The sequence below is a fragment of the Phasianus colchicus genome, chromosome 14, assembly GCF_987193195.1.
Source record: "Phasianus colchicus chromosome 14, bPhaCol1.hap1.1, whole genome shotgun sequence".
In the NCBI taxonomy this organism is placed as follows: domain Eukaryota; kingdom Metazoa; phylum Chordata; class Aves; order Galliformes; family Phasianidae; genus Phasianus; species Phasianus colchicus.
This window is the reverse complement of record NC_143449.1, coordinates 18,446,252-18,474,049: the sequence shown is the minus strand read 5'-3', so window position 1 is coordinate 18,474,049 and position 27,798 is coordinate 18,446,252. Positions and strand designations below refer to the sequence as shown.

Genomic DNA, 27,798 nt, shown 5'->3' with positions numbered 1-27,798 from the left:
AAACATGGCGTCGGGGGCCGCGCCTCGCTGACGTCACTTCCGCCGGCATCCAAGCCCCGCCCCCTCCCGCGCGGGGGGGGGCGTGTCCGAGTAGCGATGGCGCTGTCACGCGCGGAGCGGTTCGTTGTGCTCCTGCTGCGCCTCGTGTCCCGCGCCTGCCTGGCGCTGCTGGGATTGCTTCCCGCGCCCGCGCCCTCACGCGCCGCCAGCCCCGCGCCAGCGCGCGCCGTCCCGCCACCCCGCAGCGCGCTGCTCCTCCTGCCCGCCCGGGAGCTGGCGCACCGCTTGCGGCTCCGGCAGGTGCGTGGGGGGGGAGGTGGGGTTATGCGGGTTATGCGTGGCGTTGGGGTCACGTCTGGTGGTCCGAGCTGACCGCCCCGCACCTCGTCGTTGCTCGCAGGTGAAGTGCATCGAGGTGGTGGAGGCGTACATCGAGAGGATCAGGGAGGTGAATCCGCTCATCAATGCCGTCGTCAAGGACAGGTAGGGCAGGGAGGGCTGTGAGCTCCGGGTGCTGGGCTGTGCGGGAGAGCGGGCGTGCAAACGGTCCCGGGAACTCGTGGGGAAGCCTCTCCCCGTGCTGCTCTCGCTGGTTCATCGCAGGTTTGAGGAGGCCCTGCAGGAGGCACGCCAGGTGGACCAGCTCCTGGCAGAGGGCCGCACTGATGACAGCCTGGAGAAGTACCCGTTCCTGGGGGTTCCCTTCACCGTTAAGGAGGCCTTCTCCTTGCACGGTGGGTTTGCTTCTGCTCCTTTTGCAGCGAGCTTTGGAGCTTCTGCTCCTTTTGCGGTGGCTGTTGCGAGGAACCCAGCAGAGCAGTGACCCCATCCCCTTTGCAGGGATGCCCAACACATCCGGCCTGGTGAAACGCCGCTGTGTCATTGCTGCCACGGATGCCATCGTGGTGGGGCGGATGAAGCAGGCGGGTGCCATCCCGCTGGGGGTGACCAACTGCAGCGAGCTGTGCATGTGGTTTGAATCCAGCAACAAGGTGTACGGGCGCACCAACAACCCCTACAACCTGCAGCACATCGCGGGCGGCAGCTCAGGTGCGAGCAAAATCCCTTTGCTCTGTTTCTCAGCCATTGCAAACGTTTGGGTGTGAGGGGAATGTCCGCCGTGCGGTGCTGTGCACTGTAAGCCACTGTCTTTGCTCTGTTTTCTGCCCTGCAGGTGGGGAGGGCAGCGTTCTTGCAGCCGCCTGCTCCGTGATAGGAGTGGGCTCCGATGTTGGAGGCAGCATCCGGATGCCAGCGTTCTTCAATGGTGTCTTTGGCCACAAACCTACCACAGGTGACACACAGAGAAGGAAGGCTGCGAGCGAACAAGCAGCTTCTTGCATGGGGCAGACTTGCTGCATGAGCACAGTAATGGGAAACCGCCCGATGGCAGAGCTTCAAGTGCAGGGGAGGTGGGAGGTGCCGCAGCCTCGGCGTGGGATGTGTTCCCAGGGCAGGGCTGTGCTGCGTGGGTACTTTCCTGGCAGCAGGGATGCAATGTACATGCAGCTGGGGTTAGGGGTGCTCGGCTCTGCCAGCCAGCTGCTTGCCCTCCTTGTTGCATGTTGGTGTGGGTTGCAAATACCCTGGTGAGCATTGCTGCAAGCACCTGGAGTGGCACTCCGAAACCCAGGGTACCGTTGTTGTCCTGAGGGCACCGGCATTGCAAAAGTCTGGAGGAGCGTGGCAAGCACCCCCAGGAGCACCACTGCAAACGCTTGCAGTGGCATTGCAAACCCAGGGGCACTATTGTAAATCCCCGGAGCGGCACTGGGGACATCACCACAAACAATTGGAGCAGCATTGCAAAACCCAGGGCACCTTTACAAGACTCTGGGGCAGCTGTGCAGACCTGTTGCATGCAACCCCTGAGCTGCAGCGGGGCAGCAGGAGACCACAGTCCTGCACTTCTTGCCCTACCTTGCAGCAGTGGCATGCAGTGACCAACCCCTCTCCCCCTGCTTGCAGGAGTGGTCCCCAATGATGGGCAGTTCCCCATTGCGCAGGGGGTGCGGAGAAGCTTCCTGTGCACCGGGCCCATGTGCCGCTACGCTGAGGACCTGGAGCCGATGCTGCGGGTCATGGCTGGCCCTGAGGTGCACAAGTAGGTCGCTGGCAGTGCTTCCAGTTGCACTTCCCGTTTGGAACCGGCTGTCTTTTTGTTTTCTGCTTGCTTTTTTCCTGTTGTTGCTTAATGTTTTTTCCATTCCGACCACCGTTCGGTCGCCATGCAGCTGAGCTCAGTGTGCATGCATGCACCAGCAGGAGCAAAGTGCAGGCAGGGCGGGTTCTGCTGCTTGCTGCAGTGCTGCTGCCTCAGCATTTCATTTCTCCTGTTGCAATACAGAGCTGCAGTGCTGTCCTTAGCCGTGGTGTCCCTGAAGGGTGCACTGCAATGGATGAGGCATTGCAGCAGGGCTGCATTTGCAGAGCTGCGGTGGGAGCAGTGGGGTGAGAGGGTGGATGGGGAATGGGCAGCACCATAATGTCCTCAGGGGATTTCTATGCCTGTGAGCAGCTCCAGAGCACGGAGTTACAAGGTGCCTCGTTCCTTTTGCAGGCTGAAGCTGGATGAAAACGTGTCACTGGAGAAAATCAAGTTCTTCTGCATGGACCACGATGGCGGCTCCATGTTTGTGTACCCCGTAGAAAAAGAGATCCTGCAAGCCCAGAAGAAGGTAGGAAGGAAAATGTGCAAGGACAACTTTCTGCGTTGCAGCAGGAGCACAACACCCCTGCAAGCAGCACTTGTAACTGTGTCCAAAGCATTGGGTGCAGTTTCTATTGCAGCAGAGAGGAGGTGCAGAGTGCTCTCTGGCCCACTGACCTCCCAGTCTCCATGGGTTTCAGCTGTGTTGTGTCCTGATAGATGCACACCTCTCCCTCTGTCCCCACCAGGTGGTGGAGCACCTCGAGAGCGATCTGGGGGTGCAGGTGCAGCGGGTTTCCATCCACAAGATGAAGTACTCCTTCCAGATCTGGTCAGCCATGATGTCCTCACAGGACAGCGACGGGACGGTAGGTGACACGTGGGGGCACAGGGGGACACTGCAGTGTTTTTACCTCCTTGCAAAGCTGCGTGGGTGCCATCTTAGGGCACACTGCAAAGTGGGATCTGTGTGCAATAGCATCCCAGCACCGCTGGGTTAGCAGCATTGCATCATCTCCCAGTGCATCACCTGCTGCTTTGCAGCTGGAAGAAGTCGCAGTGCCTGCAAAGGGAAATGCATGCAGGGCTGCTGCTGCACTGTGTGTGCATGTGGTTGCAGGAGGCACAGTGCTTCACAGAGCTGCTGGGGGACCACGGGAAACCTGTGTGGCCGCTGTGGGAGCTGCTGAAGTGGCTGGTGGGGATGTCCTCACACACACTGCCGGCCATTGGTAAGCATGGGGAGCCCTGCAATTAACGGGAAGCTCTCGTTAGCGGTGCTGTGCTGCTGGTTAATGAGTGCTGAGAGTGTTCTGCTCCGTCCTTCAAACTGCGGGTGGGCTGAAAGCCCTTCCCAAAGCGGTGCCTATAAGTGCTGTAGGGCACTGTGCTGCGTGCCTTGCACCTGCTGTAACCCACAGCCCTGTTCTGCCCTCACCCTGTAGCCCTGGGGCTGACAGAGAAGGTGATGAAACTCAGCCCTAGCCTCAATGCCAAGCTGGTCAGCATGGGGAAGAGCCTGCAGACCGAGATGGAGACGCTGCTGGGCACGGATGGTGTGCTGCTCTACCCACCCCACCCCACTGTGGCACCTCGGCACCACCACCCCATCTGCATGCCCTTCAACTTTGCCTACACAGGTGAGCAGCTCTGCATGGGGGTCTCTGTCCCCAATGACAGGCTTAGCAGAGAAGTCCTCTGCTAAGGACATGTGGAGGTGGGCATTTATTTCCGTGTACCCATGTCCAGAGGGATGCAGTGTGCTCTGGCAGCTGCTCCATGCTGTGGGATGCAGCTTGGAGCTCCCTATGTGGTTCTGCTGCATCTGGAGCTCCTCCATACCAGCACTGTGCTGTAATGCTGTCTGGCTTTGGGGTGATGTGGGGATGGTGCCTTCAGCTGGGATTCCCCATCCCTGGAGGTGCTCTGGGCCAGCTGGGATGGAGCCTGAGCTGCTGGGCTGGGCTTTAAGCTCCCTTCCAATCTTCCAACCGAAGCTTGGAAGCCAGCAGCCCGGCTCGGGGGGGGAATCTCTGATGCCATCTCCTTTCTTCCAGCCATCTTCAACGTCCTGGGGCTGCCCGTCACGCAGTGCCCGCTGGGGCTGAGCAGTGAGGGTTTGCCGCTGGGCATCCAGCTGGTGGCAGCCTCCTACAACGACCGCCTGACGCTGGCAGTGGCCCGCTACCTGGAGGAGGCGTTTGGAGGATGGGTACCGCCCGGCAAAGCTTAGCACAGCCTCCTGGAGGCGGGGACGGAGGTGGCCGCGTTGCGAAAAGCGAGGACAGGTGCCGACGTCCCGTAGCACCGTCGTGCTGCGTCCTGCCCACGTCCATCCCGACACCCGAGGAAGTGCCCAGCTCTGCGATTCCTGCTGCTTTGAAGACGTGAGGGGGAGGAGGAGGCTGGCCGGAGCCGTGGCTGCTGCAGAGCTGGGTGTCTCCAGCTTCTCTTGTCTCTCCGTGCCTCTGTTTTGGGTGCACCAGCGGTGCCCAGATCTATTCAGGGGTGTTCCCAGCCTTGCAAGCAAAGCAGGGAGTGCTGGAGGTGATGTCGGAAGTGGAAATGCGCAGAAGGGACGAGCGTTTGCTCCCGTGAGCCTTTGACAGCACTGAAGAGCTCTTGGAATGCTCTTTTCTCCGTGCTGGGATGGCTGAAACATCCCCTGCCCCATCCCTCTGGGATCACCCGGTCCCATCGGCGTCCTGGGCAACCCCTGCCTCACTGTTGTCCTCCCCGTGAGTGACACACGTGGCCATTTGGGCTGATGGCCGTGTCTGTTTGGGGTTGGGGTGGCGATAAGCGTGAGCTGTTCTCAATGAGGATGCCATTAAATTCCGTCCGTCCAGTGGCTGCGTGTCATCGTGACAGCGCCGTTCCCGAGGAGCCCAGCCGGGGCTGCTCACCTTGCAGGGGTCTGGAGGAGCATCAGCCTCGGTGCTGCTCTCACCGTGCTGTGCGCCGCGCTCCCGGCGCTGCTCAGAGGCGATGTGTGGGGAGCAGAGGGCACTGCTGAGCTGGCAGCGAGGTGAGACGGGCAATGAGGAAGAAAAAGAGAAGAAACCTGACCCGGGGGTGGAATTTAAAAAGAAAAAAAAAAAAAAAAAACCACAACACCAAAGCACATCACCTCAGCACCGTCACAGGACGCATCCGGGCGCAGTTGGGGCGGGCACGGAGCGCGCTGGTGGAGGTGGGCCGTGCCTGCGGGCGGGCGGCCCGGGAGGTGGGGGGGATGGTTGAGCGGGGGGCGACGAGGGCTGCGGGGGGCGGTGGGGCTGGAGGGGCTGAAGGGGCTGAGGCTCGGCCCCCCCCCCCACCCAAGCTGTGATTGCGGGTAGGGTGGAGCGGCGGCACGGGGTGGCAAAAGGGTTTGGGGGACAACGGGGCAACGGAGCTGCCGTTGTACGCGGTGGGTAAGAGCGCGGTTTTAGGGAGAAGCCATCCCGTCGGGTTCGGGTGCTGCGCGGCTCGATGGGGTGCGGGGCTTCGGGGTGGTTGGGGGACCCCGTTTCACCGACGAGACGCCCTGGTGTCCGGTCACAGCAGGGCGGTACTGGGGTGTCACCGCTTCCTGAGACGCACCCGCATCGGGTGGCACTGCCCAGCGAAAGCGAGCACCGGGCGGGCACAGCCGGGCGGCCGCAGCACGGCTCCCGTGGCAGCCGCGTGTCCCTTTGTCACCGCAGCCCCGTGGGGATTTGTCCCCACCTCACTGCGGTGCGCCCTCCGAAGTCGCAGCCTCCGTGGGGAAGGCACAGCGCTGCAGCTCTGGGGCCAAATAACGCCGTTGGGTTTTATTTCCTGCAAGCAGGTTTTGGCTGCCCATGGTGGTCGCGGGTGGCCCAAGTGCTCGGGCACGACGTGGGACCCAGCGCGGCCATGTAGAGCAGATGGGGACGGGATGAGCCCTGCGCTGAGCCTGCTGCTGTCCCTGGCCAGCTGCGCCCTGCTGCGGGGTGAGCCCCAAAACGTGCCGGGGAGGGCGGGTGGTTGGGCAAAGCCTTGGGATGGGTGCAGCGTGGCCAAGGAAGGAAGGGGCACGCTGCTGATGGGGTGCTGCCGGGGGAGCGCACAGCCTGACGTCCTTCTGCGCCCCCCAGGTACACCGCTGCCCCCCCGGGAGGTGCGGCTGTGGGCTCAGAACTTCCACGTGCAGCTGCGGTGGGAGCCCGACCCGCACGCACAGAACGGGACCGCGTACCAGGTGGAGTGGAGGAAGCGGTAGGTGGAGCCCAAAGATTGCTTCCCTGCAACGAACATCCCATAATAACGCAGTGGCAGGATCGGCTCAGGAGGTGGCATCCTGGGTTCTGACCACCTTCAAGGATGGAGACCCCACAGCCCATCTCGGCCCCTCTTTCCCTCTGTTGTTGTTTGCCCCGTTCCCTCTGTTGGTCCCCATTGGTAAAATCAAGAAAAAGGGGTTTAGGTTTCTTTTGGGTTTGGGTTTCTTTTGGGTTTATGCTTGCTGGTTTTTTTTTTTCCTTTATGCTTAAATGGAAATTCTTCAATTCACTCAGTCCATCTTCGTTTCAAATCACGCTTGCTGCCCTTCCACTGGGCATCACCAAGAAGATCATCACTCCTCTCCATGTGGATCGGGTCCCCCTGGTCCAAGTCACCTCCTTTTGGGGCTGAGCCTTCCCAGCCCTCAGCCCCATCCCACAGATGCCCCAACTGTCAGAAGCTCTCTACTAGGAGCTCATCCCCTTGGATCTTCTCTGGGCTCTCCAGCACACAATAAACCACTGCTGCTGCACAGGCGGTGCTTGGTGCCACTTCTCACTCCCCAACCCCACCTGGCCAGGCACAGCAGATGGATGATGGATTTTCCTATCCTGTCATTGTTTCCATGGGCAGAACCTCTCGCTGGACCAGGGCAGACACCTGTGGGGAGAACAGCACTGGCTCATCCTGGGCGTGTGAGCTGCATTGCGACGACATCCATGGTATCTACTGGGCGAGGGTGAGAGCAGTGCAGGATGGTGAGCCGTCCCCGTGGGTCAGTTCCAGCGAGCTGCTGCCATACAGAGACAGTAAGGAGCCTTCATCTGCATTCCTGCTGCTCTTAGGGGGGATCCTACAAGTGGTGGGAAAACATCGTTCCCAGAGAATGACCGCTCCTGAAGAAATAAGACACCCATCTCCTGCTTTATGACACCCACCTCATGCTTTGAAGGGCTTAGCGCTTCCTCCTCTTTATTTTTCCCCTCTCCCTACAGCAATTGTGGGCCCTCCCACCTTGTCCTGGCAGCTCCAGGGCCATAACCTCAGCATCAACCTCAGTGCACCGCTCACCCCATACAAGAGCAGGCATGGATCCTACAAACCTCTCAGCAGAGTGCTGCGGAAGCTGCGGTACCACCTGCGCCTGTACCGTGGGGATGTGCTCCAGCAGGAGGTGCGTGGGGGGCAGGGGATGCTCTGGAACTCGTATCCCGTTGTGTTGGGGTGATAGCATGAGGGCTTGGAATTGGTGGTACCCATTATGTTGTCCCACATGTGGACGAGTGGGTAGGAGATAGGGGTGGTTTGTATCCCAAAGATGGGTCTTCTGGTCTGGGGACCTTCTTCCAGATGGTGTGCATCATAAAAGCTGAATGGTTATGGGATGAAAGCATCCCTTTGCCATTGTGTAACAGTCACTGGGACCTTGGCCTTCTGCTTGCAGGTGCCCTGCAGGTGGACCACCAGGAAAGCATCGTGTACCTTCAGGTTCCTGATGCCCAGCACACAGTACTGCATCCGCACGGTGGCAGTGGGCATAGCCCCACAGCAGAGCCTGGAGGCTGAGCAGTGCCTGGTGACACCAGCGGGTCCTGCAGGTGAAAGTTCAGTGTCACTGAAGACACACAGCAGGATGTGGGTCACACAGCCCACGTGGACCACTCTGGTTGGGGCTGGACCCAGCTAGTGGGATGCCATTATAGGGGCTGATGGGGACTTTCCCTGCAGGCTTCCCCTGGGTGCTCCTGGCTGCTCTGATTGCTGCCCTGCCACTGCTGAGTGTGCCTGCTGTCTGCCTGACCTGTGTGTACGTCTTCCCAAAGTCCTCTGAAATGCACCTCCCAAAAATGCTGGTGAGTGACCACCATGCATGCAGGGCTCTTGGGGTCTGCAGCCCTCTGCATGCCATGCTGCCTTTGGCTTTGCTGCGAGGGGTGCAGCCCCACCGGGGTGCTGTGTTTTGCTGGAGCAGGGAATGTGAGCTTTACCCTTGGAGCAGCACCAGGGCGAAGCTGACCTGACCTGTTCTCAGCTGTGCATCCCTGTTCCCCTATGGCACTCAGCAGGGACAGCCTGGCTCCCCACATCCCACTGCCCCCTGCATTCCCATGTCCCAATGCTGAGGGTGACCTGCCAGGCTAAGCAGTTCCTCATGCACCACAGGGGGAGGCATCCAGCTGGTCAATTTACCCTTCTGGCATCAGTGCCAAGGATTGGCTTCTGCACTGGGTTTGCTTGTGTGTGTGCAAGGGGTTGCCCAGCACCAGCACCCAGCAGCACTGTGGTTGTAGCACACCAGCACTGATCGCTTTGCTGTCTGCTTCCCTCCAGGCTCTGCTGCCCAGCAGCACTGCTGTGCCCACCCTGGAGCTGCAGGAGGATGCACCAGCCCCACTGCTGCCAGCCCCCCGTGAGCACCCAGCACCCACAGCCCCACTGCTGCTGGGGGAGTGGTGTTACCAGGAGAGGAGCGGTTACTGCCCCAATGGGTTTGGGATGGAGTGGCATGAGGGTAGGACTGCACCCAGCTCCCAGCCAAGCTCCTGGGTGCCAGCACTGGAGGAGGATGAGGAGGATGAAAGCGATGAGGATGCTGCAGCGGTGTCTCCAGCCAGCAGCGTGATGGATGGGGACTATGGGACATCAGAGACGTGGCTCTCCCCACACCTCCAGCTTTATTCCACAGCTCTGGGAGCGGGCAGCAGCCTTCTTCCTGCCCTGCACACCATTAGCTTCAGCCCTGGTGAGCTGCAGGAGGACGCAGCTGGGTCCTGGGTACCACTCAGCTCTGTGAGGTTACCAGGGACCGAGCTGGGGGTGGATGACAGCAGCACGCAGCAGCGGGGCTGTCCCTGCATGCTGCCCATCTGGCACGTGGGCACACCTCACGAGCAGGAGGCTGCAGCACCCCCAGAGCATCCCTTTGCCTTGCTGGGTGCTCCTGAAGCAGAATGCGAGGAGTAAGAGCCACCACCCAAACCCCACATCTTTATTTATCCCCCTGTGCCAGTGTAGACGTGTGTGAATAGCGCATGGGCTGATGCAGACCTGGACATAGGCACACGCAGACATCTCTTTGTTAGAGATTTTTTATTGTTATTATTTTTAATTTGTCAGATCTGCACAGTTATTATTACTTTTGCAATAACACTAATTTATTGCCGAAAGCTCTTTGCTGTGCCTGCAGCCTCTGTGCCACAGGGCGCTGCTGCAGCGAGTGGGTTCTCCATCCGTCCCTCTGTGCTTTGTGGCCCCGCTGTGCCGCCCACCCCGGGAGGTGAAGCAGCAGAAGAGTGCGAAAAAGGAAAGATGAAAGTGGAAAAAGGTGAAGCTTTGTGACATTTTGGCAGCTCGGCTCGGCGAGGTTTTGGTTTTGCACTGGCTGGGAGGTGTGAGGCATCGCGGAGCGCAGCGACGTTTGAGTGGTGGTGGTTTGAGCTTCTGACGATGCTGCTTCAAAGCAGCGAGGAGAATGCAGCTGGCAACGGCTCTGTGTGAGAAACAGCCCGGCGGGGGATAGCAAGAGGGTGTTTGTATTGCTCACTGTCAGAGAGCTGAGCTGCCAGACCATCCGGAGAGCGGAGAGGGGGGGAGGGCTGTGCGGGGAGGAGCGGCCCTTGAGAGCAGCCCTGCAGGGAAGGACCTGGGGGTCCTGGTGGGTGGAAAACTGAGCGTGAGCCAGCAGTGTGCTCCTGCAGCTCGGAAAGCAAATGGGATCCTGGGCTCCATCAGAAGAGGGGTGGCCAGCAGGGACAGGGAGGTGATTGTCCCCATCTACTCTGCTCTTGTGAGGCCCCATCTGCAGTACTGTGTTCAGGTCTGGAGCCCCCAGTACAAGAAAGACAGGGAGCTGTTGGAGAGGGTCCAGAGGAGCCACAGAGATGATCAGGGGGCTGCAGCACCTCCGCTACAAAGACAGGCTGAGGGAGCTGGGCTTGTTCAGCCTGGAGAAGAGAAGGCTGCGGGGTGAATCATTGCAGCCTTCAGTACCTAAAGGGAGCCTACAAACAGGAGGGGAATCAACTCTTGGAAAGGAGAGATAACTGCAGGACAAGGGGAAATGGTTTGAAGTTGACAGAGGAAAGATTGAGGTGGATGTCAGGGGGAAGTTGTTTGCTGTGAGAGCGGTGAGGTGCTGCAACAGCTGCCCAGAGAGGCTGTGGATGCCCCGTCCATCCCTGGAGGTGTTCAGGGCCAGGTTGGATGGGGCCCTGGGCAGCCTGGGCTGCTGTGAAATGTGGAGGTTGGTGGCCCTGCGTGTGGCAGGGGGTTGGAGCTTCGTGATCCTTGAGGTCCCTTCCAACCGGGGCCATTCTGTGGCTCTATGACTTCCCACCCCACGTGCTGGGCTGGCAGTGCCCTCCTCTGGGCACGCGTGGCAAGTGCCGGCAGTCAGGATGCGTAGCAGAAGGGGTGAGCGTGCCTTTGGGATCCGCACCCGGCATCTGATGGACGGAAATGGAGGTGGCTCTGGCAGGAGGACGGTGCTCCTCGACCCCATCCCAGCCACATCCCGCCGCAGACTGCAGTGCTGATGCCTCAAGGCGCCTTCAGGTCGCTCCGTTTGCATTACTTACCGGCCTGGATGCGTTTAGCTTTGTCTAAATGTTGGTCCCAGCCTCACCAGAAGTGGGGTTCATCTCTGCAGCGCTGCTCCCACCTACCCCAGAAGCAATGGGACAAGCTCTGCCCATGCAGCACGCAGCCCTGTCGTGGCACACTGCTGTTGTTTCTGGGAAACGAGTGGCCTCCCCTCTCCTCTCACTGCCTGGCTGACTCACGGGGACTTCCAGAGCTTTAGCAACTCCATCACATGTCTGACACGGGGAAAATACCCACGCTAAGTGCTTGGGAATGCCTTTGGAGCCAGCTGGAGCTGTGGTGGGAGCTGGGGCTGTGCACAGACAGGCGCTGGAGGAGCAATGGGTGAAAGAGATCTGGAAAGCACCGCAGCCAGCTGGATTCTGAGGCAGGAGCAACTGGACGCCTCGAACTGCACTTAACCCTCAAGCTGCACTTAACCCTTTGTAGCTGCATCAGCACAGCCAGGCAGGGCACAGAGCTGACATTCATGGCAGAGAGAATCTCGATACGGGAACTCTCCCCACCTGCCCTGAAGGTTGCAGATGCTGTTTGCTTCCTCACCACCTCCCATAGCATCCTTATCAGGGTCTATAAATGAGCAGTGGGTGAGCTGGATCCCCAGGGTGATGATGACAACAGCTGCAGGCTGGTCAGTGGAAGCACATCTTACATGAGGACCAATGTTGTCCAGCAGCTCTGTTGATGACCTGGATGGACAGAGCGTGTCCTCAGGCAGCTTGCAGATGGCAACAGGCTGGGACGAGTGGCCCCACGGGGTGATGCTGACATCTAGGGGGACCTGTGGGCTGAAGATGAGGTCTGAAGGGCTTTGTGGGGCTCAGCAATGAGAAATGCAATGTGCTGCCCCTGGGGATGGACGGATCCCAGCAGGACTCACTGGGTTCCCCTCCCCTTTGTGCAGTACTGGACCCAGACCCAATGCCAACAGGTGACCCAGCTGGTGGGGCAGCTGTTCTTGTGGCTGACAGCAGCCTCCAGCAGGACTCCAGCCATCCCAGAGCCTGGAGCAGGCTCTGACTGTGCCAAATGGAGAGAGCCAGGAACACCAAGCTCATGGCAGTGAGGGATGCCTGGGCTTAGAGGTAGCTGGGCATGAAGGTGGGGCTGGTGTGGGGCCAATCATGGAGGGAGAGCGGTGCTGAGGATGCCCTTGAGAGCAGGAGAGACAGAGCAGGATCCTCAGCAACTAAACATGAGGAATGTGTGCCCATGTCCCAGTGGGTTTGGGGACCCCTCCCACTGAGGGGCCACAGAAATCAAGGTTGGCCTTGGGGTGGATCGTGGATTGAGCTGAAGGGATCAGGGCTTGGGATGGAGGTTGGTCATACCTTGGGGTGGAGAGGGATGGATCACGTCTTGGGCTGAAGGGTAACCACAGTGTGGGACAGAGGGTGCCCACTGTGTGGACAAAGGCATCCAGCTCTCTATCTGTGCTGCTAGAAATGACTTGAAAGGCTGGGGGGATGGGTGGGCATCGCCCTTCCTTTAAGTGTTTTGTCCACAGCCAAGCGGTGCTGCAGCCCCTCACATCAGCAGCTTCACCTTTCTCTTCCTGCTTGCTTCTGGCAGTACTGCATCACCAAATGCAGGCTGTGAGAGAAGCCCTGCATGCATGGGAGATCCCTCCTTCCCTCTGCCCAGCTGTGCCCAGATGCCACGTGCTGACAGTACACAAGCAAGGCGTATTAAAATAGAGTTTATTGCTGTCTTTAGTTATCAAAAAAAAAAAAAAAAAAAAAGTGTAAAATCAAACAATACCAAACAACCCAAAACTCATCAATACAAAAACAACAGTCCCCAAACCCGGTGCTATCAGAAGCAGGCTTGCAAGGACACACCTTTTAGTGCAAAGAGGGAGGTGGCAGTGAGAGCTGGCGGGTGGCTCTGCCAGCGAGGGTCTGCATGGGACCCTCACGCTCACTGTACAGTATTTGTTGCTGGCCGTGGGGGCTGGAGGGGGCTGACTGTGTTGGTGGGAGCCCTGGGAGGAGCTGGAGGCATGGGGAGGGAGGGTGGGAGGTTGGGGGTTTGACTTCTTTGGCACTGGAATGGGAGGAACAGTGCTAACCAGGGAGCATGGGTATCTCCTATGGACACAGCAGCTTCTGCCTGGGGCTGCAGTGCAGAAAGCAGAAGGATGCTCTGTCCTGTACCTCTCTCCAGGTCAGGTGGGGAGGGGCTGATGCAGAGCAGGGAGGTTGGGCTGCATCTCCCCTGGGGTCCACCAAGGTCTCAGAGCCACGTGTGAGCTGGTAGCCAGCGCCACATGCCAGGGGCTGGAATACCCCAGAGCTGCAGATTTCTCAGGAGAAACCACAAAGCCCTTCTTTCCCAGCCACCAGAAGATCCCTGGTGCTGTCCCCAGCATCTCCCTACCCTGCTGTCCAATTGAGGAGATGGATGCCCACTGTTGATTATTGCCACAAATAAATTGTAGGGGAAGAACTTGTTGGAGCCTGGATGCCTCAGGGGAAGAGAGACAGCCCAAGCACAGGTGGTGGTGGGACCTTGCAGGGACGTGTCTCTTCCAGCAGTGGTGGGACACACTGGGAGGTCTCAGCTCTTCCACAATAGGCTGGTGCTTGGCTTTTCCCATCGTGTGCCATGTGATGAATTGTAGGGGTGGGGACACAGTTGCCCCCACAGCCAGACGGTGACCAGTCCATAGGTACGGTCCACTCTGGTGGCACGTGGGGGCTGCAAAGCAAGGCGCTCTTTCCAAAAACTGGGGTGCAGGGATGCCATAACCCCCCCTCCCCCAGCCCCTCTGTTGGCCAGGGTTTGGTGGGAGGTGAAGGACCGATGTCCTGCAGGGGGCTAGGTCATCTTCCTGGCCACGCTGGCATAGGTGTGCACGATCTCCTCGTCTGCAGGACACGTGTGGCTGAACTCATCACAGGCGTAGGCGTTGTTGAGGTAGCGCCAGACACCCGTCATGTCAGCTGGGATCTCGAAGTCGCGGTACTTTTTGGCTGCAATCTGGAGGGAAGAATGAAGCTCAGGCCTCACCAGCACCAATCGGTGTGGAGAGGACACCAGATTTGGCTCTGGGTGCCTTTACCTTGATGATGTGCAGCTTGGGCAGCAGGTTGCAGTCAGCCAGCGTCAGGTGGTCCCCATCTAGGAATTTCCTCTTGGAGACGGTGATGTCCTCCATGCTGTCCTGGTCGATCTCCTCAGGCAGTGGGGTGGTGAGGTACTGATCCAGCCGCTGAAACTCCCGCAGCAGAGCCTTCTCCAGGTCTGGGTGGGTAGGGAAAAGCATGGCGTCATGCATGGGCCTGATCCTCATCGCCCTCCCTGAGCCTCTACCAGGCTGTGCCGAAGGGAGCAGAGCCCTGGGATTCCCCAGCCCCTGGTCCTTACTGCTATTTGCTTCCTTGCGTGAGTTCTTGATGTACGCCGAGAACTTGGCAAAGATGTCACTGCCCACATCGAAGGACTCCTTATATTTGGGGCTCAGATGCGGGTACCTGGAAGGAGATGCTGGGGTCAGCTGAGGACATCTCACGGATGGTGGTACTCACAGGTGGCACAGGAGGGGGGCTGAGCAGCTGCAGCACTTTAAATAACTGCAGCTGCTTCATTAGCACGGCTGTTTGCCATAGGGAACAAACTGTGGGGCTTGGAGACACTGTCCTAGGGTGCTGCTCAAGGCTGACATGTGCAAGGAGGATGACGATGAATGCACTCAGCGTTTCCTCTTTTGTGTAGGGCGTTTGCTTTGGCAATGAGCAGGCAGAAGTGGGGGCACCTCCTGTCCCCACCCCGACAGCAATTGCCATTGCCAGCTGCAAAACCACCATCTTATCCTCACCATCCTCCTGTTGTTCCCTGTCCCATGCTGTCCCCCACCCCGGATGCTCTCCTGCCTCAGTTTCCCCATCCAGCCAGCCCTGCGCAACGCGGGTTTGCAATTACGTGGGTGGGCACAGGGTCTGCTCCAGGAACTCCTCAATCTTGATGAAGTCAGTTTTCAGTTCCCGGTTGAACAGCAGGAAGGGCGGGTTGGTGCCTGGTGCTAAATCTTTCAGCTCTTCGGGTTTCCTGGGGCAGAAAAAGGAAGGGGGAAAAGCTGGGGTGAGCGCACGGGGAGCGCCCTGCTTGCATGCTGGGCTGGGTTTGGGCTCTGGGAGATGCCCCCCAACTTTTTGGTGTCTCAAACCCATGTGTAAGTGATGCACATGGCTGGAGGGCAGGGACTGACCTCGGTGTTGGCACCTCACCTGGTCATGTCCACCGTGGTGACATTGAACTTCACCCCTTTGAGCCACAGCACCATGAAGAGGCGCTGGCAGAAGGGGCAGTTCCCAATGTTCTCTCCATCCAGCCCAGCCTGCGGAGAGAGCAGAGAGGTCAAAGCCTGCCCTGAGATGAAGCCAGGAGGAGAGGAGGAGGAGGAGGTGGAGAAGGATGGACAGCGCATGGGAGAGGAAGGGAGGGTCAGCTTGGCCAGGACGCCAGGCTCAGAGGGGAAATGTGCTCATGTTTGCCAGGAAAAGCACAGCTTGTTTTTGTCTGCTGCACTGCACAGCCTTAAAGCAGCCAAGCGAGAGGAGTGAGCATCACCCACCCCAGGGAGGAGAAGGGGTTGAAGAGCACAGCCACCACAACCACCTGGAGGAGAGTTTGGGATAACACTGGGTTGCAGGTGTCCTGAGTTGGCAGGTTAGAAAACAGCCTCAAATTCACCCCTCTTCTGCCATCAAACATCTCCGCTCCCTTTCCCCTCTCCACAATCCAACCAACACCAAACAAGCCAACACCAATGTCATCCCTTGGAGCACCTCCAGCACTGGCAGCTCAGTGAGGCTGTCCTGAAAGGAAAATCAGGATGGCCTCTGCAGGAAGCAGAAAATAAACCTTAGCCAAGCCGATCTGAGGATGCTCAGAGCCAAATGTTATCAGGAGGAAGCTCCACTAGCACTCATGGCACCGAACAGCAGGGAGGGGAAGTCATTGCTCTTTGCTTCCCTCTCCAGCAAGAGCCTCTTTCTCTGCTCAGCAAGAGCTCCTGTTGCTCCCCAGTGACTGTGCCCACTGTTTTCCCCCCCAGATGATGCAGAAACCCCTTCAGATGATGACAGAAGCCATCTAGATGGTGGAGAAACCCTTGAGATTATAAATCCATCCAGATGATGAAGAAGACCTTCCAGATGATGTAAAAATTCTTTTTGATGACGGAAGAACCCCTGCAGATGATGGCAAAGCCCTGAAGATGATGGAAAACCCATCCAGATGATGGAGAATCCCTCTAGATGATGGAAGAGTCCCCGCAGATGATAGAGAACCCCTCCAGATGATGGAAGAACCCTTCCTGATGATAAAGAACCCTTCCAGATGCTGGAGAAACCCTGCAGATGATGGAAAAGCCCCCAAGCCAATGGATGAAGGCAGCCTGGGAGGTGCAGGCTTTCAGCCCCCACCCGAGGCCCCACGCCTGCACAAGGCATCAAAACCCCAAAGTTGCTCACAAGTTCCGGTGGTTTAACGCAGAGTGAAGCAGCACGAGGAGGAGGGAGCACCCTGTGAGCTGCATCACCCCAACATCCCCCAGACCCACCCAAAATATCTCCCTAAAAGAGCTGGAGGGCACTTTTGGGGTGGGCTGCGCGGTGACGCCATGCACAGAGCACATGGAGGGCGATGCGTACATCAGTTTGCTAACGGATGTGCAAGAGGGGGTTTTTGGTGCTAAATTAAGATTTAGGGGAAGTCCTGAGCCGCCAATTTGTTTTCTGTTTCCCTTCCCTCCAAAACCCCCCTCAAATGTGCTGCCGCCATCACAGCAGCCGTGCACACGTCTTCCTCTTCCCAAAGCCATCCTGGGGCAAAAAGAGGGAATGTGAGACCTCAATCCTTATCCTCAAGCAGATGCTCAGCCTGGGCTGGGTGTCTGGGGAGCATTGCTTTGGGGAGAGGGGATGGGGTGAAGCCCATGGTGACACTTCCCAGTGCTGATATCCAAAGAGGGGAGCAGGGGCGGCGCATGCGGCTGCAGATGTTTGTTTGGAGCAGGAGTGTCGGAATGTTCCCGAGGAAACACTTGAAAAATTGCTCAATAGAAGGAAGGAAAGGAAAGAAAAGGAAAGAGAAGGGAAAAAAAAACAGCCCATTTTCTAGAGAATAATCCTCAAGGCTGACGGAAGGAGCTGCCCCATCCCGCCCGTGCTGGGGCACCCGCTCCATTTCTCAGCCCCACTGCGTTGTGCTTCCACCCTCCCTCCCAGCTGGAGAAAGCACTTCTGGAGCACTTCTGGAGCCACTCACCCATCTGCTTCACTGCAATTGCAGTTTCCAAGGGATACACGACCACCTCTGGAGGGGAGCATCCTCTGGGGCTCCCCACGCCACCCAGCTGCCTGCCAATCCACAGAGACACCCCAAATCCCCACCACCCGCAAGCAACAGACCTGGCAAACCCACCTTGACAAAGAGCTCAATTTCGGGCTCCTTCACCGGCCGGCTCTCCATAGCAGGGATCGCAGTCGGGGGAGTTGCTCACAGCTGTGCTGAGTTTCGCCCGTGCTCTGCGGCGCGCGGCTGCTGCACCTCGGGGTGGGCTGGGACTGGGGCTCGCCCTTTCCTTCCCGTCCGAGGCGGGGAGGAGCGATGGGGTGCAAGGAGGGGGAAGCTGCGGGGCCTCCCAGCTGTGACTCAGCACGCATCTATCAGGGAGGCACTGACGGGTCCCCAGCCAGGCTATCACACCCTCCCAGGCGTCTCAATCACCTCTCCAATGGGAATAGGGTTATTTTTTTGTACAGGAAGTGTCTTCATCACCCTCCAGCCCTTTTTTTTTTTTACCTCTCCCTGAGTTTCTCGCTGCCGTCCTGCTGGATCCCACAGATACAGGACACGAGCACGATGCCACCGTGCCCACCCTGCTGCACGGGGATGTGGGGCTGAGGGTTTGGGGAAGCGTGGAGGGCAAACCTGGCCGCTTGCCACCACCTCCTCACAGACAGCCTTACACAGGAAGACATTGCAAAACACCCATTCCACAGCCCTGTTCCCGGAATTTGGGCTGTTTCATGGGAAAGATGCCCCCCTGCTTTCCTCCCCAGGATGCCTTTGGGTGGAGCTGGCTGCTGGGGTGAGCCTAGCAGTGTGCCGTGGTGCCGTGCAGCCAGCACCAGCTTTGCACAAAATGGGGTTTTTATTATGCCCCACTTGCCCCATTCCCCCCAGCTTGGATAAGCTCAGAACTTTTTGCAAACAATCTGTGAATGAAGAGAACTTCCTGCTGCTGCTAAGCACAAGGCAGCCCTTCCCTTCCTCCCCAGCACTCAATGACCGGACATGTGCTGGGACACAGCCTGCAGCACGCGTGTATCCGCCCGGCCATAAGCAGAAAGCGGGGTGCAGGCTGGGGACCCCACTGCCCTCCTCCATCTGCTGCATAGTCCTCAAAAGCACATCCTCTGCTCCCGGTGGCACTTGTCCCTGTGCTGTCCCAGCTGCCCCCAGTTGCTCTGCAGTGCACAGAAGGACCCATTGTCACTGCTGTGCCAGCCCCCACCCTGGCGCCAGCTGCTGCAGGGACCGGGCAGTGGCAGAGAGCACTGGTGGCACCATGGTGGCCACGCTGGTGGTGGCCCTGCTGCTCCTCTGCTTGGCTGCAGGGACAGAGGCCAGCCCGGAGCTCAGTGGTGAGTGGGGCACAAAGGATTTGGGGACCATGAGGGGTGGGGTGTAAGCCAGGTTCGGCTGGGTGGCTTGTGGAGTTTGGGGGATCCCATGGGAGATGCGCTGGCTCTGGTCCAGCACCTAAAAAGCTGTTCTGGGGCAGGTGGGGAGGATGTGATTTCATCTGGGCAGAGCTGACAGCACAACTCTGGGTCTGAGTCAGCCACACCACAAGGAGAATCGCTCGCAGCCTCCCTGCTGGTGCTTCACCCCCAAAAACAGCATCTGAGTGAGAGTGTGTCAGTGCTGGGTGGAGGCACTGCGATGCCTCTGTCACTGGAGGAACCTCAGCTCTCAAGCACAAGCCCCATCCACATCTCTGCTGGCCCCTTGGATGCTGCTGGCCCCTGGGAGCAGCGCTGGCTGTGGCTGATGAGGGGTTGGTGGCCATAGGGGAATTGAAAGGGGCTCTTTGTGCAGTCGAGCCTGGCACTGGTTTGTGGATGGATGGACAGAGAGACAAGCGTGGGGCTGGGAGCCAGCACTCCCACCTGCTTGTGTTCATTTGGGGGCTGGGGAGCTGCTGCTGTGCCCTGCCTTCCTAGCACCCTCCGTCCTGCATCCTTGCATCCCTCAGCAACCTGCATCCTTCACTGTCCTTCATCCCTCAGCATCCAGCACCCTCCATCCCCCAGAGCCCTGAATCCTGCCTGCAGGAAGGCTCATTGCCCTCTCCCCACCCCCAAGCCTCCAATCAACAGAGGGAAAGCACCAAGATAAGTGCTTTGGGACACAAACCACACAGCATTAAAAGAGAGAAATACCCCATGCTGGGAATTCAGGATGAGAACCAGGACCTCTGCCCACCCAAAAGGATGTGGGCTGGGAATAGCTCATCCATTGGGTTCTTCCCATTTCTGGTGATCATCTCCTGGTGATCTTTTCTTAGTGATTGACCACCTCTTGGTGACCATCTCTGGCCATCATCTGTGGTTCCCCCCCCCCCCCCAGCTCATTGCTGTGTCCCCCTGCAGGGTACCTGCGCAAGGTGCTGCGGAACCACACGGTGCACACGTGTGATGGGGAGCAGCTCCTCATCCTGTGCCCTCGCAAGACCACCATCAGCATCCTGGGTGCCTTCTATGGACGACGCGTGCCCAGCCCCAACCTGTGCCCCAGCCCCAACAACGTGTCCCAGGAGAGCACCGAGTGCATGTCACCCACAGCCCACCTGGTAAGGGCAGATTCCCGGGACGTTTGGGCTCACGAGTCGTTCGTGGCCGTGCTTTTGGGCATTTCTAGGAGAGCAGGATGCGTGGGATCCCCTGTGCTGAATCCCAGCAAGAGCAGCCTGGGAGGTGGCACTGCTGCAGCCCAGCCAGCACCAAAAGCCAGTGTCCCCTCAATGTCCCCTCGGTACCAGAGCGAGGTGTGGCGTGAAGCCTCGTCCCCATCTTGTGGCCGTGAGTGTGCATTGCACGGGGCCGTCCTGGAGGGAGGCTGGGGCTGCGAGGGCGTTGCATGGAGCTGCACGACTACGCATGTGTGCAGGGGTGTTGCACAGAACCCTATGAGCACGTCTCCATTTGCAGAAGTGCTGCATGGAGCTGTGCGAATGTACACAGCTACCTGCAAAGGTGTTGCGTGGAGCTGTGTCAGTGTGCATGAGTATCACATGAAGCTACACGAATGTGCGTGCCTGCACAGGCATTGCATGGATCTCTGTGATTGTGCATGCTTACAAGGGTGTCGCTTGGAGCCGTGTGAGTGTGCCTGCCTGCATGCATGGATCTTGCAGGAAGCTGAGTCTGCACGCCTGCATGCTTGCAGCATAGACATTGCATGGAGCAATGTGTTCATGGTACCTTGCAGGCATGCACACCTGCACTGCAGCACAAAATGTGGCCACCAAAGTTGCCCACGAGACACGTGGCCACCGTGGGGGTGACATCAGCCACAGGACAGAGGTGACAGCATAGAGGTGACAACAGCCTGGGGTCCTTCCACCAGCTTCACACCCACCCTGCTTTGCCCTGCAGAAGCTTCTGGCTGAGTGTCAGGACCAGCAGTGGTGCCAGTTCTCAGTGCACAGCCAGGTGTTTGGGCCGGACCCGTGCCCTGGCACTCACAAGTACCTCATCGCATCCTACAAGTGCCGGCCAGGTGGGCAGCACCCACGGGAACCCAGGGCTGGGGAAGAGGAGAAGGTTTGGGGTGTCACGTTGGGTTACCTTACGGTGTCACCCTCTCCTCACTCCCGCCCTCCCCAGACAACCATCGGGTGAAGACAGTGTGTGAGAACAACGAGCTGAGGCTGCACTGCAGGCCAAAATCCGTCCTGGCCATTTACTCTGCACACTATGGACGATTCCTGCGGGGCAAACCTGAGTGCGATGCCCCCAACGCCGGGGGACCCCATATTGGTACGAGGGGGACGGGGTTGCAGCCCGAATCGTGGCTGGGAGCTGTGCTCAATGCTGTGCTGATGGCCAGAGGTCCCGTGTCCCTGCAGAGTGCCTGGCTCCGGATGCACTGCGGAGGGTCTCCAAGAAGTGTCACCGCAAAGGGAACTGCACAGTGACTGCTGACCAGGCCAACTTTGGGGACCCGTGCCTGCCTGGCACAAGGAAGCAGCTGCGGGTGTCCTACACCTGTGGTGAGAGTGGGACTGTGGGGCTGGGGAGGCTGCGTGTCCCCCACCCCTGGGGTGGTGACACTTGGGACGGCGTATCTCATTGCAGTGCCCAAGCAACTGCTGGAGGAGGTGGGACCAGACACCTCGGATCCCTTCCTGCTCTCAAACTACATGCACGGTAATTTGGGGAGCAGAGGGGAAACCGTCTCATGCCCCATAGGGATGGGGAACCTCATTGCAATCCACCTCTGAGCAAAAAAGGGTGTTTTCTGCTGGGGAAAAGAAGGGGTCTGGCACATAGACACCCCAAGGGGAGGTGGCCCTTCACGTCCCCTTGTTCACTGCAGGTGGCTGGTACAAAGGCCCCAGGTTCTCCAGGCTCCGGGAAGACAGGATGATTTTTACTAGCTCCCTGGCAGCTTTTGCCCACCTCTGGGGTACGTGGCCCCAAAGTACTGGGTTGGTGGGGGGTCTCCAGGCCCAGGCACACTGTGTGTTACAGCAGGGTGTGCACCCCAATGCCTCTCTTTGCTCTTCTCCCCCACCAGATGTCCCTGAAAAAGTCGCTCTGTATTTCCTCTGCGGGGTGTCAGCGGGCCTCGCTGTGCTGCTGTGCATCGTCAGCCCCAAGGCTGCCTTCCTGCGGGAGGCCAGGGAGGCTCTGCTGGGCCCAGATGGCCGCTCAGAGGCAAGCAGGACCAAACTGCGGGATGAGCAGGATGAAGACATGCCTGACGACAGCTCCTCCGACTCCTCCTTCCGCCGCCTCACCCGCGCCTACCGTGCCACTGAGAGCATCTTCAGCCCCGAGCTGACAGCAGCCATGGAGGGAGCGGCCGAGCAGCAGGGCCGTGGTGGGGAGGAGATGTGGATGCCCAAGGAATCCAGTCCCTACACCATCCAGAAGATCAAATCGGCCACCAAGTGAAGAGGTGAAGGACGAGGCGCTGTGCCAGGTGCAGTGTTGGTTCTGCGCCTCCCTGGCCGGATGGTGAGCCCTGCTTTCTGGGGAATGGGCTTGCTTTTTTTTAGCAAATAAAAGTGTAGGAATGGAATGTTGTTTCTGCATGGGAATGGAATGTTGTTTCTGCATTTGATATTAAAGAGAGCAGTCGGTTTGAAGAAGTAGAACATCGTGCATTTGTATTCTGTAACTCATCCTTAGAGATAGTTGATCTAAGAAGTAAAATACCATATGCGTTAGCGGCGTGTTTTAGGAACATTATTCCTGAATTATGTGATTAATTCTTTCTTGCAAAACTGGAATAGTTGTTACATGTTCCAAACAATGCGAGTAGAGTGTTAGGGATTAGCAAACATATTGTAGAGCTGTTCTGTTAGCATAAGCAACTGCCAGCAAAAGAAAAACATCAGAGAAGCTATGGCCTCTACACAAGGCTGGACTGTCTCAGTCCGTGAGAAGGTTGGGTGTGAAGGCAGGCACCAAGATACTCCCCTGTCTTTCTCCCGAGCTGATCTTTGTGGAAGGAAGGACAAGCAGATATCTGCAAAATAATCACAGAATCACAGAATGGCCAGGGTTGGAAGGAACCTCAAGGATCACAAATCTCCAACCCCCTGCCACATGCAGGGCCACCAACCACCCCATGTAATGCTCGACCAGGCTGCCCAGGGCCCCATCCAACCTGGCCTTGTACAGGTGTGGAATAAGTTAATTAATTAACTGGAGATTTACACCTATGCAGCAAAAATTTATGTTTGTCCAGTGTTTCCATGTTTAGTGAAGCATCGAGAAGATTGTGAACCTAAAACACTCAGCCAATGAGGAACCAGGGGAGAAAGAGATCAGCGTCAGGGAATAGGGAATAAAAGATGTAACTCTGTTTTCTGGGTGCTCTCTTGCCTGCAGGAGGCCCGCCATTGCAATCGTGAATAAAATCTGCTTTATCAGAGATACTGTCCTGACAAAAATTATTTGGATATTTCCAACAAAAGCAGAAGCTCAGAGCTCAGGAAATGAAGCTGTCACACCCAAGCTCCTGCCAGCCCATCCCCATGTGGGCTCCAGGTCCTGGGGAGGGGGGATTCCCATCACCCTGAAAGGATAGTGGGGGATACATGGCCTGCAGCCACCCACACTGCATCACCACCAGCTCTTATCCCCCTTCAGTCTCTCCTCTGCAATTAACAGTGGAAAGGGGTGGAGGAACAAAATGTTGAGCTCCAGTCCTGTTCATAGTGCTCAGCTCCGTGCTGCTGGCACTGGGCCACGGGGAGCGACAAGTTAGGCCTGTTTGAGCCTGGGAAAGGGAAAGGATTTAGCTTGGGAAAGGAAGGAAAACCCATCTCTGTCCATCCCACAGACGATAATTCTCGCTCCTCCTCTCAACCCTGAGGCTGTGCTAGGGCAGCCATCCCAGAGCAAACACCTCGCAGCAGATGCTTCTCATCCCCCCATCACCTCCAAAGCACCCAAGAGCCTCCCGAGGGCGGTGCTGCAGGGACTAGAAATTCCTGCTTCCCCCCATCGAGCCGGGCAGACACCGACCCGGCCCGGGCAGCTCACTGCTGCACAGCTGCAGGTTGTTGGCTGGGGGTGGAACCCACAGGTGGCTGCACCCGTTTCCCAGGTGTGGGTGTGGTGTGGCCCAGAGGGTTTCTGTGGGGGGAGCACAGCCCTCAGGGGTTCTCCTCAGAGCAGAGCCGAGCTCACCTTTGCTCGGGCCTCAGAGCCTCGGGGCCAACGGTGGGGAGAGCTATTTAGTCAATAAGGGAACCTCGTAAACAAGATAGAGAGTGACTCTGCACATAATCTAAGAGCGACAGGCCAGGGGGAGGTGTTTAGTCGGCTGTTGGTGGTAGGGAAGCTGCAGTCTCAGGCTGTGTTCACCACAGGCACAGGGCCTCACTAGGCCTCGCTTGGCCCAAGCACGGCCCTGCAGCCCCCTGATGGGGACACAGCCCCCAGAGCTCGCAGGAACCCGGGCCGTGTGTCAGAAGAGATCCGCGGAGGCCGCGGAAGTCACGCAGGGCGCTACGGGCCTCCCTGCGCCGCACCGCCGCCATGACACCGCCGCCATGATACCGCCAAGCCGCCGTGACGCCGCCAGGCCGCCATGACACCGTCCCCAACCGCCCCGGCCCCGCCCCCAACCGCCATAACCCCGCCCCTCTCCCCTCCGCCGCTCCTCATTGGTCGCTGGGGCCGAATTTTAAACTCTTTTTCCTGCAACTGCATCCATCCCGGCGTTCCCATTGGCTCTCGTGCGGAGCGGCCCACTCGCTGATTGGCCGCGCGGCTCGACCAGTGCCGGCAGCCGCCGCAGCGCTGCTATTTTCGAAAGAGCCGGGCCGGCGGCGGCTGCGTGCAGGTGAGCGGCGGTGGGATGCTTTAGCCTGGAATTCCCGTTTGTGACCCCTAGTTTTATTCCTACCTACGTGTGGGGCTCCTTCGTGTGTCGCTGGGTGCTGAGCTGGGCTCCTACCCTATAGGCACTGAGACCTCGTGGAGGGAAGGAGGGGTGGGGAGGTCCCGCTGCACCCCCTCTCCCCGTATCTCTTTGCTTCTCCCACCCCCCCGGTGCTCCCCTCCGTGTGGGGCTGTGTGCGGGGCTGGGAGGACGCTCTGAGCCTCTGAACGGTGCTAGTGGGCCCCGTAGCCTTTCTACTGCGGGTGCGCAGTGAGATTTGGACCCCCTCCCCCATAACTGTGCCCACCCCCCTCTTTGCTCGCAGAAGCCGAGGAGGAGGATGCCGGTGGCACCCAGCAGCAAGGCACAGAGCAACAAGCAGCCCCGAGCCAGCAGGGCGCTCTCCATTACCGAGAATGTCCCCCAAGAGAAGGTATGGCTGTGGGCTATGGGCAGTTTGGGCTCCCTATGGGGTGCCCCCAGCCCCACATCACTGTGTTGCAGGAGGAGGGCTGCCAGGCCAAACGCTCCCCATCCTCACCCCAGGGAGGGCCCAAGAAGAGGTCAGCATTTGGGGACATCACCAATGTGAGTGCATTGCTGTGCCCCCAGCCCCCTCCCTGAGAAGCGCAGATGAGCCTCACCTTACCTCTTTGCTACGTTTTCCTCTCTTTTCCCCCCAAAACCAGTCTCACAAGAACCAGACAGTGACAGGGAAGAAGGAGGAGGTCAGAGCTCCCATCCGCAAAGAAACCAGGGCCCCCCCTGCCCCCACAGTGGCCAAGAACAATGAGATCAACCTAAAAAAGTGAGTACCCAGGTGAGATGGGAACAGGGTGTGGGGACCAGCACCCACTCACAGCCATCCCTGTGGTGTTGGGGCTGCGCTGGGGTGCTGGAGTACGTGAGCAGGATGGGGATGGGCAGGAGATAGATGGCACTTCTTGGAGATGTCTCCCTTATGAAGTTTTTGTCCTATCAAGGTCATGGAGGAAAAACCCCCCAGCAGACGTTCCTGTGGAGCCTGAGAAAGATTCTGTGCCTGAGGAGACTGTGCAGGTATGAAGCTGTCCCAGGTGATGGACCGCAGGGTGTATCCTGGCCCCCAGCCCTATTCTAGGGGTACTGGGGCATCTCTGGAAGCTGCTCAGCGTGGTGGGATGGGAGCTGGAGGTTAAACCTGCTTCTAGGAGCCTCTCCAATGGGAAAGAGAGGAGTGAAGGCTCTGGGTCAGCTTGGAGAGAGGATGTGCTACCCCATAGAGCTCTGCAAGCTTTTCCCATGCCTGTTGTCACTGCTGCCTTCTCCACACAGCAGGTCGTAGTGGTGGAGGACATAGATAAGGAGCAGCTGGGAGATCCTTATGCCAATGCTGAGTATGCCAAGGACATCTTCGACTACATGCGAGAGAGGGAGGTGGGCGATGAGTGATGTCTGCCCAGGGAGTCCTGTGTGGGGTGGGAGGGGCTCATTTTGGGAGGGGAGTCTTTGACTTCTGCTGCCTTGACAGGAAAAGTTCCTGCTCCCTGATTACATGGAGAAGCAGCCAGATATCAGTAGGGACATGCGTGCCATCCTAGTGGACTGGATGGTGGAGGTGCAGGTAGGCAGGCATGGGGAGGGGGCTTGGACTTGTCCCATGCTTTATATAGGGTGGGAGTCGCTCTGGACCTATGAACATCCCCAGTTCAGAGCTCCTCTTCATCCCCCTCCCCATGCTGATGATACTGTGAATGGCCCAGGAATTCAGGCTTTTGCCCAACACCTCATATCCTTGCAGGAAAACTTTGAGCTGAACCATGAGACTCTGTACCTGGCAGTGAAGCTGGTGGACCACTACCTGGTGGAGGTGGTGAGCATGAGGGACAAGTTGCAGCTCATCGGCTCCACTGCTGTCCTCATTGCCTCCAAATTCGAGGTGACTCTTGGTGTGGGTTTTGGAGAATGTTGGGACTTTAAAGTTCTGGGATGGCACACCCATCCTCGTGCTGTCCCTTTCTATGCTGAGGGCTGAATCCTGCCTACTGGAGACCTGGCTCCTCTTGCATTCTGGGGACTGGCAGGATACCAGGGTGTCACAATATGATGCTCCTGGTGGGAGATGTACCCTGAGAAGGCCTGAAAATTGCATGGGCTCCCCCTAGATGTTGTCAAGATGAGTTCTGAGCAGTTCCTCCCCGCAGGAGCGCTGTCCTCCATGCATGGATGACATCCTGTACATCTGCGATGATGCCTACAAGAAGGAAGAGCTCATTGCCATGGAGACGAGCATCCTTCGCACCCTCAACTTCGACATCAACATCCCCATCCCCTACCGCTTCCTGCGGCGCTTTGCCAAGGTGGGGCTTTGCCACCTCCCATGGGCTGACACAGGGAGGGAGGGAGGGAGGGTTAGTGGTGATGGCGTTGACCTGAGGGCTTGGGATCTGCATCCAGTGCCCCAGAAAGAAGGATGCTGGTGTGGTGCTGCTTAAATCTGAGCCTTCTGCCCACAGTGTGCCCGTGCCTCGATGGAGACGCTGACTCTGGCCCGTTTTCTCTGTGAGATGACCCTGCAGGAGTACGACTACGCACGGGAGCGGCCCTCTAAGCTGGCTGCCAGCAGCTTGCTGCTGGCTCTCACCATGAAGAACCTGGGTGGCTGGGTGAGCGTGGGAACATGGGGAAGGATGGAAGGACAATGTGACATCGCAGGGATGACTGTGGCTCACCTCTTGTCCCTTTGCAGACCCCCACTCTGGAGTATTACAGTGGGTACCGTGCTCAGGATCTGCATCCCTTGGTGAAAAGGTTGAATTTTCTGCTCACCTATCAGCCCTGTGACAACCTGAAGGCTGTGCGCACCAAGTACTCACACAGGTGAGCATCCCACCCCCCCTTGGGGGGCTCTCCTGGGGGTGCTAGGGCTGTTGCTGAGCTCTGTAACCTCACACAACTCCTTGCAGGATCTTCTTTGAGGTCGCCAAAACAACCCCCATGGACATGATGAAGCTGGAGGAGAAGTTGAAAAGCTAGCCCTGCCTCTGTACATAGCCTGTAAATAGCGGAGTGGGAGCACTGTGTACATAAAAAGGGGGAAAAAAAAAAAGCTAAACAAAACAGTGTTTTTACTGAATGTGGAAAAAAAAAAAAAGATATAGAGTTGTCAATAAAATATTGTGTATATCTTAATGTGGTTG

General features: G+C 58.2%; 5 protein-coding genes across 14 annotated transcripts; 4 read left to right on the top strand and 1 right to left on the bottom strand.

Annotated features, from left to right (window-relative positions):
* The first annotated feature begins 56 nt into the window (after positions 1–56).
* Positions 57–5,000, top strand: FAAH2 (fatty acid amide hydrolase 2). 2 transcript variants are annotated; one of them, XM_031594064.2, is made up of 11 exons: positions 60–300; positions 401–483; positions 604–734; positions 841–1,050; positions 1,175–1,294; positions 1,969–2,104; positions 2,561–2,678; positions 2,899–3,018; positions 3,270–3,381; positions 3,595–3,789; positions 4,207–5,000. In XM_031594064.2, the coding sequence occupies exons 1-11, from the start codon at positions 97–99 to the stop codon at positions 4,380–4,382; spliced, it is 1,605 nt and encodes a 534-aa protein (XP_031449924.1). In that variant the 5' UTR covers positions 60–96; the 3' UTR covers positions 4,383–5,000. The 2 variants fall into 2 exon arrangements, with proteins under 2 accessions (XP_090006594.1, XP_031449924.1); XM_090150468.1 differs by lacking the exon at positions 4,207–5,000 and having other exon boundaries at positions 57–300; positions 3,194–3,381; positions 3,595–3,772.
* A 43-nt stretch (positions 5,001–5,043) lies between these two features.
* On the top strand, positions 5,044–10,523 carry LOC149916053 (interferon upsilon receptor 1-like). 5 transcript variants are annotated; one of them, XM_090150471.1, is made up of 8 exons: positions 5,044–5,177; positions 5,964–6,108; positions 6,253–6,373; positions 7,013–7,188; positions 7,375–7,553; positions 7,824–7,977; positions 8,108–8,232; positions 8,711–10,523. In XM_090150471.1, the coding sequence occupies exons 2-8, from the start codon at positions 6,054–6,056 to the stop codon at positions 9,341–9,343; spliced, it is 1,443 nt and encodes a 480-aa protein (XP_090006597.1). In that variant the 5' UTR covers positions 5,044–5,177; positions 5,964–6,053; the 3' UTR covers positions 9,344–10,523. The 5 variants fall into 5 exon arrangements, with proteins under 5 accessions (XP_090006597.1, XP_090006595.1, XP_090006596.1 ...); XM_090150469.1 differs by having other exon boundaries at positions 5,128–5,375; XM_090150470.1 differs by having other exon boundaries at positions 5,128–5,342; positions 8,711–10,522.
* A 2,179-nt stretch (positions 10,524–12,702) lies between these two features.
* On the bottom strand, positions 12,703–17,650 carry LOC116229541 (chloride intracellular channel protein 2-like). 2 transcript variants are annotated; one of them, XM_031594066.2, is made up of 7 exons: positions 17,411–17,650; positions 15,211–15,320; positions 14,906–15,031; positions 14,351–14,457; positions 14,046–14,227; positions 13,841–13,963; positions 12,703–13,131 (listed from the first exon to the last, which is right to left on the bottom strand). In XM_031594066.2, exons 1-7 carry the CDS (start codon positions 17,456–17,458, stop codon positions 13,072–13,074), a joined length of 756 nt encoding a protein of 251 aa, XP_031449926.1. In that variant the 5' UTR covers positions 17,459–17,650; the 3' UTR covers positions 12,703–13,071. The 2 variants fall into 2 exon arrangements, with proteins under 2 accessions (XP_031449926.1, XP_031449925.1); XM_031594065.2 differs by having other exon boundaries at positions 12,703–13,963; positions 17,411–17,624.
* Positions 17,651–17,866: 216 nt separating this feature from the next.
* Positions 17,867–23,855, top strand: LOC116229543 (protein eva-1 homolog C-like). 2 transcript variants are annotated; one of them, XM_090150474.1, is made up of 8 exons: positions 17,867–18,636; positions 19,648–19,847; positions 20,653–20,776; positions 20,884–21,036; positions 21,126–21,269; positions 21,355–21,426; positions 21,596–21,685; positions 21,797–23,855. In XM_090150474.1, the coding sequence occupies exons 1-8, from the start codon at positions 18,135–18,137 to the stop codon at positions 22,174–22,176; spliced, it is 1,665 nt and encodes a 554-aa protein (XP_090006600.1). In that variant the 5' UTR covers positions 17,867–18,134; the 3' UTR covers positions 22,177–23,855. The 2 variants fall into 2 exon arrangements, with proteins under 2 accessions (XP_090006600.1, XP_090006601.1); XM_090150475.1 differs by lacking the exon at positions 21,596–21,685.
* A 618-nt stretch (positions 23,856–24,473) lies between these two features.
* CCNB3 (cyclin B3) lies at positions 24,474–27,790 on the top strand. 3 transcript variants are annotated; one of them, XM_031594077.2, is made up of 12 exons: positions 24,474–24,580; positions 24,945–25,052; positions 25,124–25,207; positions 25,309–25,427; positions 25,603–25,678; positions 25,937–26,035; positions 26,130–26,222; positions 26,400–26,537; positions 26,803–26,958; positions 27,115–27,264; positions 27,348–27,478; positions 27,565–27,790. In XM_031594077.2, the coding sequence occupies exons 2-12, from the start codon at positions 24,960–24,962 to the stop codon at positions 27,632–27,634; spliced, it is 1,209 nt and encodes a 402-aa protein (XP_031449937.2). In that variant the 5' UTR covers positions 24,474–24,580; positions 24,945–24,959; the 3' UTR covers positions 27,635–27,790. The 3 variants fall into 3 exon arrangements, with proteins under 3 accessions (XP_031449937.2, XP_031449935.2, XP_031449936.2); XM_031594075.2 differs by having other exon boundaries at positions 25,934–26,035; XM_031594076.2 differs by lacking the exon at positions 24,474–24,580 and adding an exon at positions 24,597–24,616 and having other exon boundaries at positions 25,934–26,035.
* Positions 27,791–27,798: the final 8 nt, after the last annotated feature.